The sequence below is a fragment of the Chiloscyllium plagiosum genome, chromosome 23 (genome assembly GCF_004010195.1).
Source record: "Chiloscyllium plagiosum isolate BGI_BamShark_2017 chromosome 23, ASM401019v2, whole genome shotgun sequence".
In the NCBI taxonomy this organism is placed as follows: Eukaryota; Metazoa; Chordata; class Chondrichthyes; order Orectolobiformes; family Hemiscylliidae; genus Chiloscyllium; species Chiloscyllium plagiosum.
The window spans coordinates 31454081-31466125 of NC_057732.1; the positions used below are offsets into that span (position 1 = coordinate 31454081).

At 43.0% G+C, this 12045-nt stretch overlaps 2 protein-coding genes across 7 annotated transcripts in view; one reads left to right on the forward strand and one right to left on the reverse strand.

The window, feature by feature from the left end:
• ccdc146 (coiled-coil domain containing 146) overlaps positions 1-245 on the reverse strand; it is a 145562-nt gene extending 145317 nt beyond the window's left edge. Inside the window, exon 1 of one of the 2 annotated variants that reach the window (XM_043713819.1) lies at positions 217-245. The gene's annotated coding sequence lies outside the window, so the exon portion shown is untranslated. Of the gene's footprint in view, positions 1-136 lie in introns of both variants that reach the window. The other variant, XM_043713818.1, reaches the window with a different exon arrangement.
• Positions 246-1116: 871 nt separating this feature from the next.
• fam185a (family with sequence similarity 185 member A) overlaps positions 1117-12045 on the forward strand; it is an 86395-nt gene continuing 75466 nt past the window's right edge. For 2 of the 5 annotated variants that reach the window (XM_043713827.1, XM_043713831.1), the window contains exons 1-2: positions 1122-1649; positions 3238-3347. In XM_043713827.1, coding sequence (XP_043569762.1) covers positions 1214-1649; positions 3238-3347 — 546 coding nt within the window. In that variant the 5' untranslated portion in view covers positions 1122-1213. Of the gene's footprint in view, positions 1650-3237; positions 3348-12045 lie in introns of all 5 variants that reach the window. The other 3 variants (XM_043713826.1, XM_043713830.1, XM_043713829.1) reach the window with 2 other exon arrangements.

A 12045-nucleotide genomic window follows, 5' to 3' on the forward strand; every position in this document is an offset into this window, starting at 1 on the left:
GGCCATGAGGGGGGGTTGAGGGTGGTCAGTGCACACAGGGCCTTGAGGAGGGTGAGGATGGTCAGCGCACACAGGGAGGAAGCACATTGGTGATGCTGTAGGTCAGAACATCAGTACTAGAGTTTGCGGATTAAACCTGTAATCAGCGCCTTTCTGGTAGTTTTGTTTTTTGTTCTGTGCCGTCTCGATTTGAAGCCCTCGCCTTTGAGACGTTACCCGAGGAGCTGCTGACACTCTTCGGTATCCTCTTCCAGTGCGTGGTCAACAAACGTCATCTCCAAGGCAACCACACATACACTTCATTCGCGCTCAACCATTGGGCAGTAAGGGATGCATCTGGACCAATAGCAAAGCCACTAAAATAAACCAGATCCCCTCATGCACTGCACTGTTAATGCGACTTAATGGTACTTCCTTTATTTATATTGCAGCATTAAGTTTTTCATCAACTATTCTTCAAATTATAATAAAGAAATCCGCTGAGCCCAGTTATGAACCCTTCGGCAGATATTTATCGGAAGACTTTTTGTGAAAATTCGCATATTTTGTATACATTTCCTTGAATTACATCAACAATTGACACCTTAGGTCAGACAATACATTTTAGGTGTGAGGCCATGTTTCAACTCCGTTTGTATTTGTCAGACTGTTTTTAATTTCCAAAGTAGGAATTTATAAGATACCTCTTTGACAGCTGTCTCCAGATTGTGTGCTTTTTGAACAAAATAGAATGTATCTGCAAATTCAAATTTACAAATGGAATTTCACCGCATAGATTCGTATGTGAGAGAGAGTGTGAGGGAGTATATGCATGTGAGAAGGTGTGACTGTGTGTGTACTGTATGGCGTAGTGATCGTATGCTATAAATCCTGTGTCTTGTGATCCTGTCCCAGTAGCTACCTTGACGAAGGAGCAGCGCTTCCAGTTAGTGCTTCCAAATAATCCTTTTGGAGTATAACCTGGTGTCGTGTGATTTTTAACTTTTCCACCCCAGTCCAACACCGGCACCTCCACATCAGTTTTATTGTACGGATGTTCACAACAGACATTGCTCTGTGCAATGCTTGGCCTGCTTAGCCGTTTGTACTGCATTGTGGGAATTGTAGTCCGCAACCGTCCTGTTAAAGAGCGCGTGCGCGGACTTCAACTCCCGACAGCACTTTGTCCGCTACACACAAAAACAACAACAACAGGGTTTGCTCTGAGCTGTCGATGATCCGGTGCTCTGTCCCTCGTACCGGCTCCAGCATGGCTTCCTTGCCTCTGTTTTTCCGCCGAGCCTGGCCAGCGCTTTTGCTGAGGGAGGGCGGCCCGTGTTTTGTCCGTCTGCGGCCTTGGAGGTCGGTGTCGGGCACCCGCCGCCTGGACTCACGGCACAAGGGCAGCGTCTTGAAACGCTGGACTCTGCTGGTGGATCCCTTCGGCTCTTTGAAGGTCCGTCTGCCCTGCGATGTGTCGGTGAAACCGCTGGACCCGCACGGCTACCCGTCGGCTGACCGCGCTTTCGTTGAGCTAATTTCTCCAAACCAAGGGGAGAATATGGACGATGTTCTGGTCAAGTATGACAAGGCTCTGAAACAGATGGTGGTGACTTCTGAAAACATTAGTAGCGATACTCTCATTGATCTGGTAACTCCGGTAAAGTTTGGTGAGTGCATTTTGTGAAACTGAACTCCCTTTTTGTGTTGCAAGTGGGCCAGTCTTTTTTAGCAAAACTTTGTAGTTTAAAGTCCAAATGTTATTGTGATGCAGGGGGCAAAAAGGTAGTTTTGGCTTCGCGTGTGTGTTTTCTTGACGACTTCTGTAAATCTGCTTCCCCCCCCCCCCCCCCCACATATGTTCAAAAGAATGATATAGTCGTTTTTATTGGTGTTTTGAAGTTACCATGGATGTTTTGGAACCAATATAAAAGGGTTAGTGTAATTAAGTGGAAAATTATTTGCACCCTCACTATATCCCAAGGGGATTCCAAGTTAATTAGTTACTGTTTATGCAGAAAAGATGTAACATGCACACATTGAGGTTCTAGAACTAACAATGAAAACATGCTCTTATTCAAGAGAGGACATAGGTTTTAGCATTAGACTCATTTGTGAAAATCACTTTACTCACTGTGTTTTGCTTCAGAGTTTCAGCATTTTTTTAGGAGTTTATTTGTGCGCTTGAGCTGCTAGGGTCAGCCTTGAACATCTGATCTGACAGATCACCTACGAAATAGGAACAATTTAGCTCATCAGGAATACTCCACTATTCGATTGAATTATGGCAATTTGACAATCCTCACGTCTACTTTTCCCTTTTCCCCATAACCCTTGATTCCCTTCCAGATCAAGAATCTATCTTAGCTTTAAATATACACAAGGATTCTGCCCACAGCTCTCAGTGGTGAGCCCCAGCTGATACATTAGTCGCATCTTTGAGGAGGAGGGAAAAAGTATTTTGTCTGCTTTGTGTGTTGTTTTTAGGTATGTGTTTATTCATGTTCTTTAGTTAGAAGTTTGTGAAATAAGATAGTAGCTTACATGGTCCTTTTGAACCATTGCTGCCATTTATGGTTTATGTCTTCATCCCAATTTCCTCCCTGTTCCCATAATGCTTAAATTTTTGATGCATTAAAGAGTTATCTAACTCGTCTTTGAATGCATTCAATGAACTTTCCTCCACTGCTCCCTTTGGAAAAGAAGTCAAAAGACTTATGACTCATTTAAGAGAAGAGATTCCTTCTCATCAATCTTGAATGAGAGTCCCTTCCTTTTGAAATTGCCCTCACTTCTAGACATATTCCCCTGAAAGGGAACATCTTCCCGGCATCTCTCTGACAAGCTTCCTTTTACTTCAATAAAACCGCTTTTCATTTTCCTCAGCTATAATGACTCAATCTTTCTATGTAAAACAACCCTTTCAATTCAAGAATCAGTCTAGTGAACTTTCTCGGAACTAATCTTTTGATGGTAAGATAATGACAGTGAAGTTGTACGTTGACTTCCAAGTTATCATCTTTCCCAATTCTTTGTCACCTCAAGCTCTTCTGGGCCCAGGTGGGAGGTTTTCTTTTCTCTACTAGTACTGCAGGGAAGCTTATTCAACTAAACATTCCCTTTTCCCATTTATTCCTATTTCTTGTAAAATGCACTGTAATTGCATAATATATTGTATTTAGTAATGTAAACAGCTGACTTTGTGTGTTGTGACTTATTTTCTTTTTTAAAAATAATTTTAAAACTTTCTGTTTGCAGACTTGGACATTAGCACCTTTCATAAAGGATGTGTCAAAATAAAAAAAATGGAGAGTGATAACTGCTATATAGAGACTGAAAAAGGACACAGTATTCTGAACTCGTTAAAGGTATGATTTTTTTTCTCAGAACTGTTTGAATGTTTTTCAATTTGGTGTTTTAGTTTAGTCTCTAAATAATGGCAACATCCACAAAATTACTAGACTTGTCAACATTATGGAATTGTATTAGTGGTGACAAGATTAATAAAATTCCATGGGCAGCATGGTGGCACAGTGCTTAGCACTGCTACCTCATCACACCAGAGACCCAGGTTCAATTCCCACCTCAGGCAACTGCCTGTGTGGAGTTTGCACATTTCCCCCCATGTCTGCCTGGGTTTCCTCCCACAGTCCAAAAAATGTGCAGGTGAGGAGATGCTGGCCATGCTAAATTGATTCTCGTGTTAGGTGTAGGGGAATGGGTCTGGGTGGATTGTCTTCGGAGGGTCTTGTTGGGCCGAAAGGCCTGTTTCCACACTGTAAGTAATCTAATCTAAAAAAAACCAGGAGAGGAACTGCACATTCTTAGATACAGAGAAAAGCTCCTATACTTTTCAACTGCAAGTAATAACACTGTCCCCCTTAAACACTTATAACCAGGTCCAGTATAAAGTTGACCAGAGTAAGTTTACTCTGCTCTTTTAAACTGAAAGTAAATCCTTCAGCATTCTCCCCATCAGACACTCCTAGGCCTGATGAAACATGGGATTAGATGCAGAGTAAAACTACCCCTACTGTTTTTAAGCTGAAAGCAAACCTCCTGCACAGTCTCCATCAAACACTCCCAGTACGGTGACTGCCTGGGTTAGATATAGAGTAATGCTACCTCTGTTGTCCACCTCGGACATCCCCATGACTGGAGTAGAAACTGAGTAAAGCTCTATCTACTCTTTTTCAACTAAACGTTATTAGAAAGTAGAGCTTCACTACCTTTTAAAACCGAAGTTAGAGCTGCCTGCACTCTTTTCAATGTAAAGTAAAGCTCTCTACTTTGTCCACATTGAACGGTTCAAGGACAGCTACTGCACTGGGTTCGATAGAGTAAAGCTGTCTCTGCTGTTTTTTTTTACAAAAGTAAATGGAAGGTAAAGCCCCCCCCCCTAAACTTTTTAAACAAAGTAATTGTTTCTCAAAACAGTCTCCATCAAAATCTCTTAAGTGCAGGGACAACATGAGGTTAGATGCAGAGTAAAGCACTCTCTACTCTTTTGGACTGAAAATAAGTGTCCCTTGACAGTGCCCTCATTGAATAGTCCCAGGTCAGGTACAGCGCAGGGTTAGATACAGAATATGTTCCCTCTACTCTTGAAAGTAAAAATTTTCTACCCTTTTAAACCCTTTCAAGCTCCCTCTATACTTTCCCCATCAAACACTTACAGGACAGCATAAGGTTAAATACAGAGCAAAGCTTTCTTTTAAGTTCATTCACAGGATGTGGGCATTGCTGGCTAAGCCTGCATTTATACTTAGCAGCATTTATTGGCCAGATTGCCCAGAGGGTAGTTAAGAGACGACCTTGTTGCTGTAGATCACATGTTGGCTAGACTAGGTAAGGATGACAGTTTCCTTCCCTAAGAAACATGAGTGAACCAGATGGGATTTTCCAACAATTGACAGTGGATGCATGGTCACCGTTAGACTCTTAATCCAGATTTTTATTAAATTCAAAACCCATCCTCTGCTGCGGCAGGATGTTACCAAGGTCCCCAGAACGTTACCCAGGACTCTGGATTAGTAGTCCAGTGATAATACCATGAGGTCATCACCTTCCCTATATTTGTAGACTGAAGGTAATACTCCCTCCACCCTGTTTGTCTTCATTAAATTCTGCCTAGACAGGTGAAACATGGGGTTAGATGCTCCTGCTACACTGCCCCATTGAACACTTCCAGGACAGGAACAGCATGGGCTTAGATACAGAGTAATGCTTCCTGTCTGAAAGTCCAGCTTCATTGACACTGTCGCCATCGACCCCTCTCAGGACAGGTACAGCACAGGGTTAGATACATAAGAATGCTGTTTCTACTTTTTAAAACTGAAAATAAAGCTGCCTCCATACAGTCTGTGTCAAACATCTCCAAGACATTAAAAGGATATTTGGATGAGTAAACAAATAGGAAAAGTTTAAAGGGATATGGGCGAAATACAGGCAAATGGGACTAATTTAGTTTGGGAAACCTAGTTGGTATGGATGAGTTGGACTGAAAGGTCTGTTTCCATGCTCTGTGACTGTATGGCTTTATGGCTCTATGACAGGGACAGCACAAAATTAGATAATGTAAAGCTATTCTGATTCTTTCAAACAGAAATAAAGGTCCCATGATACTATCTCTATCGAACACGCTCTGCACAGGTACAGAACAGTGTTAGATGCAGAATAAAGATCCTTCTACTCTTTTAACATGAAAGTAAAACTGCCTTTTTAAGTTGAAAGTAAAGCTATCTCAACACTGTCCCATAAACACACTCAGGGCAGGTACAAATTGGGTTAGATACAAAATAAAGCTTCCTCAACTCTTTTTGAAATATGAAGTCAAATAATAATGAAACAGCCTTTGCTTGGGCACTGTATCAAAATAAAACACAATTTAGCATTTGAATGAAAGTTTGTATAATAAAAACAAAACCTTATTAAATTAAAATCATATTGTCTGGGCTGATGATGCACCCCAGCCTCTGTGATGCCCACCGGTCTCTAAAGGCCGCTATTGTGCCTAAGAGCACTTTGTTCTCTTGCTCCCGCTCGCTTCCCCTTGTCTGACTCACTCCCTCACTCGTTTCTTCTGGAATACCCAAGTGTGGACATGACCATGAAAGAGGGACAGACAGACAGTCAGGATCAATAAGTCTGTCCACAGTCCACTACCTGGACCTTTTGATGACCACATTGCCAGGTCCGGGAACAGAATCATGAGATGATTGCTCCTTGCTGCACCAGGTGTCTGTAGATCAGGAGTGTGGGACAGACTTGCAACCAAAATTTAAGGAGCAACTTCTTTTTTAAAAAAACTAAAAAGCGACTGCAAACAGAAACATTTTGATATATATAATGTAAAACCATTTCCTCCAGTCCACAAAAACAGCATGTGGCTTGGCACCCACTGAACTTACTCAATTCACAATTGCACAGGATTGCCACGTGCAGCAGTCTGCACTTCAGATTCCCAATTGAATAGGGATGGAACCATTTGTAGAGGGCTCTCCACTGGCGATCTCTGCCACTGGAAGGCAAAACATCACGCCAAAGCAAAGCCTGCGGTAGGCGAAGTTGGCGAAGTAGACAATGTGTAGTAGCAGCTCCCACAGGAATTGACGCCATTTGATGTAATAGCACTCTTTACATCTATAAACTTTGACCTCGCCAAGAATACTATTGCCACAGTATTGGATGAAGTGAATACTAGGACTCAACACATCAATAACATCCTCACCAGAATAAAGTTCACCTAAAGAAGAGGAGAACAACTACACACTCTCCTTCCTGGACTTGTTAGTGGAATGCACACCTACTGGTGAACTCCAGCAGAGCAAAGATGGGCTCCCAGGTAGAGGAGGTGAATGGTACTCCACGTTAAGTACCAGAGCTCCTCCAGCAGATGTCCATCCACCATGGATAAACCAGAAATCCTCAACATTTACACTAGGTGAGTCTCAGAGTACGGTGCAGAGTAGACGTCTTGGCACTTGCACATCCTTCACAAGTGAGCTAGATCCATGAACATGAGCATGTCGTTGGCATATGCTGAAAGGATTATCCCCAGCCCTAGCCCGTGCAGAATCAGATATGATAATTGCTTCTGCAAGAGGTACAGGAATGATTCCACACAGTACAATTGATCGGAATGTGACAGTCTGATGCACTCCATAGTGAAGCTTAGGGACCCATTAACCTTCTGCGGCAATGTACTAAAGTCCGATCCGATGTGACAAAGTGGGGTCGGACCCTGGACCCCAAAGCTTTTAAAAATCCCGAACGGACACTTGTGATCTACCCTGATGAATGCCTTTCACTAATGAAAGGAGAGAAAGATGCTCAACAAGCCACTTTTCTGGGAATGATGACCATATCCCAAACCATGTGAATAATATTGTGAATGCTCTGATCTGGTTGAATCATGAGATCCAGCGTAGTGCCAAGGCAAGGAGAAAGCACCTGTCATACGTGCTAAGGAGGAAGACTGTGAGAATGTGTATCGGGTATGATCAGATAAGGAAAGACTTTAAGTTTTGAGTTTTGTGAGACAGCAGTTCAGCTAAGCATGACTCCGGTCAGATAAGAACTTGCAGTTAACAATGGGGTGCTGGAGGCAATGGTAATGGGTTAACAAGGTGGAAAAGCATTCATTATATAGAGCCATTTAACAATATTGGAAGCTTTCAGTATATAAGGTTAGTTTAACAAGGTGAAAAGTATTCATTATGTGAAGCCAGTTAAGGTTAAGAACATTAATTGTGTAACACCAGATGGCTTAATCTTTGCTGTTGACACTCCCTGATTCTAACGGTCACACAATCAATATGTATGTTCTCTTATCTGGATGCTTCTCCCTGTAAAATGACTATATAATTCACTTAAGAAATTGCTGTTCCAGAGAAGACCAAGAACTCATGTCCCTGTGCACATGGGCGATCGTTCTCTCTCCCTCCAGGGCCCAGAATAAAGATGAAGGAGGTGAAACTACTGTGTCTCTGAGCGTTTTGCTTCGACTGAGGGGAGGAAACAGGGCGACAACCAGATATCAGTTTTTTAGCAAATAGAGACATCCCCTTGGGCAACAGAGTAATGATAGTTCTGTACCGAGAAAGAGGCATCTCTCTGATCGCAATACACCTGGAGAGCCAGTCAAGAGTGGCAGTCAGCTCCTTCAGGATCAGAATGCAGTGAGCCCTATGGAAGTCTGTGAGTTGACCAACAACTGATCCTCCCATAGAACTTTGTTAGTTTCCTTGCTGGATGGATCCAGGAGAGAAAGCAGAAGTCCCTTACTTGGGCTTTGGTGCCTCTTGATCTGAGATGTGAGATCCGTCATTGGCCAGCTGCACAAGGAGTTGCTGGTAGACGCCACGCTTTTCTTCAGTGAGTAGCAGAAGGGGACGTTGTGGTCTAGATCCTTGAGGATCCTTGTGCTCTAAGACCCAGTGTGATGCAGGTCTTGGAGCATGTCCTTCTTTTTGGATGCCTCCCACAAGGCTGAGTCCTCATCTAGCTGTCTGAGATGTGACTCTGGGTCGAGCATCCCTTTCCAGTTTGTCGATCATGGATTTCTGCCTCTTTCTGGACCTCTACATGTGCTGCTGTCAGAAGACCACTTCCCACCATAACCTTCAGGAGGTGTCAACAGAGTAGTATTCACTGCTCTAAGCTCTGAAGTTTCACCTGAAATGTTGGGGCCACTGGATGGCAGCAGGTCGGAATCTTGCTCTGCTTCTGGCACTGGGTCACCCTCCATGATGGGGAAAAAATCTCGATTTTAGGGTGGCGGTACCAAAACAAAGATCTGGGAGGGAACAAAGGCTCTGTTCAACCACCTAGGATCCCATCAGTTTGGGTGTTGCCACTGCATTCCCCATCAAGGTTACGCAGCTCTTTAGGGCATTCTAGGTGTTTGGCATGGACATGAACTCAGTGGCCATGCCACTTAATCTCTGCCCAGTCCAGTTGCGCAGGAGACTGTGTTGGTGGGTTTTAGGATCAGGAAGAGCAGTTTTCTGGGGTTCCCCACTGTTTCATTGCTATGGGGTAGTTATAGTTTTTGCTTCCCTTTTTTCCAGGAGTACTGAGGAGCTAGGAAGAACTGTCTCTCCAATTCCCTACTGCCCTCCCTCCTTTACAATCTCTCAACCTCTTCAGCATACCTAATGGAGGTGCCATCCTGGTGATGCTGTAAAACTACCTGCATGTCAAAGCGCTAAAACAGCAAGTGCCTGATAGAGCTAAGTGATCCTAGAATTAACAGATCAGATCCAAGTTCTACACTCCTACTGTATCTAGTCATGAACAGTGGTGGCCAGTCAAACAACCCATTGATGGGAGAGTGCAGCACATCAGCCAGAAGTGCTTAGTGGGTAATCCATCTCCGCTTCCTCAAGAGGTCTGGGTAGATGCCAGTCTTCAGCTAACTTGATACACTCCAATATGATATAAATAAACAGGTGGAGCCACTGGATACTGCAAAGACTATGGACCCTGACTACATTTTGGCAATAGTGCCAAAGATTTCTGACTCAAAATTTGCTGCTATCTTCACCTGTCTATTCCTGTGCAGCTATAATCTAACCAATTATCACCTTTTGCCTCAGTGAAGTGATGCAAGGTGTCTTCCATTGTGTTATCAAGTGGCACCTAATCACTGATACCCAGATTGGGTTCACTAGGACCGCTTGGCTCCTGACCTCATTGCAGCCTTGATTCAAATGTGGGCAAAAGAAATGAGGCTGTATTTGACCTACTGTGGTATCATGGAGCACTAGTAATTGGGGAAAAGTCTTCCCTACTTGGAGACCAGTGCAGCACATAGTGGTTGTGGTTGTTGGATGTCAGTCAACTCAGCATGAGTTTCATTGAGTAATGTCCTAGATCCAACCATTTGCAGCTGCTTTATCAATGACCTTCCTTCTATCATAAGTCAGAACTGGGGGTATTTGAAAATTGTTCAGCACCATTTGCAGCTCATCACATACTGAAGCAGTCCATGTCTAATTCCAAAACCTGTGCCCACACCTCCCCCTTCACGACCCTCGAAGGCCCCCAAATGAGCCTTCCACATCCATCAGCGTTTTACCTGCACTTCTGCACATGTCATTTACTGTATTCGTTACTCCTGATGTGCTATCTACATTGGGGAGATGGGGCGCCTACTTGCAGAATGCTTCAGAGAACCTCTCCAGGATACCTGCACTAACCAATCCATCACCCCGTGGCCGAACACTTCAACACTCCTTCCCACTCCACCAAGGACATGTACATCCTGGGCCTCCTCCATCATTAAACCCTAACCACCCGATGCCTGGAGGAAGAACACCTCATCTTCTGCCATGGGACCCTCCAACCACATGGGATCAATGTGGATTTCACCAGTTTCCTCTCACCCCACTCACCACCTAATTATCTCTCCACTCCCTTGGCTCACCAGGTTCATTCCTGCTGAAGGGCCTTTGTCCAAAACTTTGATTCTCCTGCTCCTCGGATGCTGCCTGACCTGCTGTGCATCTCCAGCACCACGCTCTTGCCTCTGATCTCCAGCATCTGCAATCCTCACTTTCTCCTTGGTCTACAAGGCACAGTCAGGAATGTGACGGAATATTCCTCACTTGCCTGGATTATTGCAGGTTCAGCAGTGCTGAGGAAGCTTGACATCGTGCAAAACAAAGCAGCCACTTGTTTGTCTGTGGATGTGGTGCTCATCAATCTTTTCACTTGCGCTCAGTAGTAACACTATACAATCGACAAGGTGCATTGCAGAAATTTGCCAAAGAGTCTTAAAACCTTCCAAACCCACGTCCTGTTTCAGATATGTGGCAACAGCTCAGTCCGCATGTTCCCTTCCAAGCCAATCACCATCCCGACTTGCAAATATCTCATCTTGCTGGTTCAAAATCCTGGAATTCCCTCTTGAAGGGCATTGTGGGTCAACCTACAGCACATCGATTCCAATGGTTCAAGAAGACAGTTCACTGCCACCTGCTGTAGGGCATCTCTGGATGGGCAGAAAATGCTGGTCCAGCCGGTGCCACCAACATCTCACAAGTGAATAGAGGGAAAAGAAATCTGCAGCATTTACATGGATTTTGTAAATAAATACTTTTGTATTTTAGTACTGAAACAGTGTATTATTGACCTATGTCTAAGTAAATTCAAAGCTTGTGCTTGACAAAGAAAAGTATAGCTCCTTTATGCAAGAGCCATTAGCTAAACCTCCATTGATTTACCCATGCGTTTGTTTGTTCCTATTAGAAAATAAGAAAAGTTTGAAACCGTTTAGGAATGGTGAGATTTATGCATAATTTGCAGTCTATATTGCTGGCGTGGTGCTGCAAATAATTTTACCCCAAGGTGTTTGTAAAAGTGAATAACAGACAGTTTAAAAAAAAATTATATAAATTATTGCGCACTTGATACTTGAAGCACCTCCTTGTAAATCTTGAAGAGAAGTTCCAATTTGTCATGAATACTTCAAATGTGAGCTATAAAATAAGTTATCTGTTGATTTTTATTTAAAAATAACACCAGTAATAACGATCTGAGTTGATGTTACTGGGCAAGTCCGATCCTGTACTGAAATCTGGCTTGATAGGTCATATTGTGGTTTTATTCTATTTTTAATGAGAGTCTTTTATTGAACCACAATATAATAATGCAAATTTGAATTTAACAAGAAAACAGAAGCTTATTATTACAAAAGAAATGAAAATAAAATAGAACAAACCAACTATTTATACCCAACACAAATATTTGAAGATTTCAAAACATCTGGTGAAATGGAATTCTATTAATGTCATGAACAGCCCTTTTACATTACTCACTCCAGAGAGGATTCCCTTCTCTTTCACATCTTTAAGGCTTAATTTAACTGTGATTTCATATCTCTATCTGGAAGAGCTGATAGACTCTTCCTGGAGTCTTTGTATGATCAAGCTTAGACTTTGTCAGCTTCACATAACCCTTCAGGGTTGTAACTGACTTCGATCTGCAACTTAAAAACGAAACTCAACCCAAGAATCATTCTCTCAATAATCCTAAAGTATTGTACCTCCCTTTCTGTGGAGC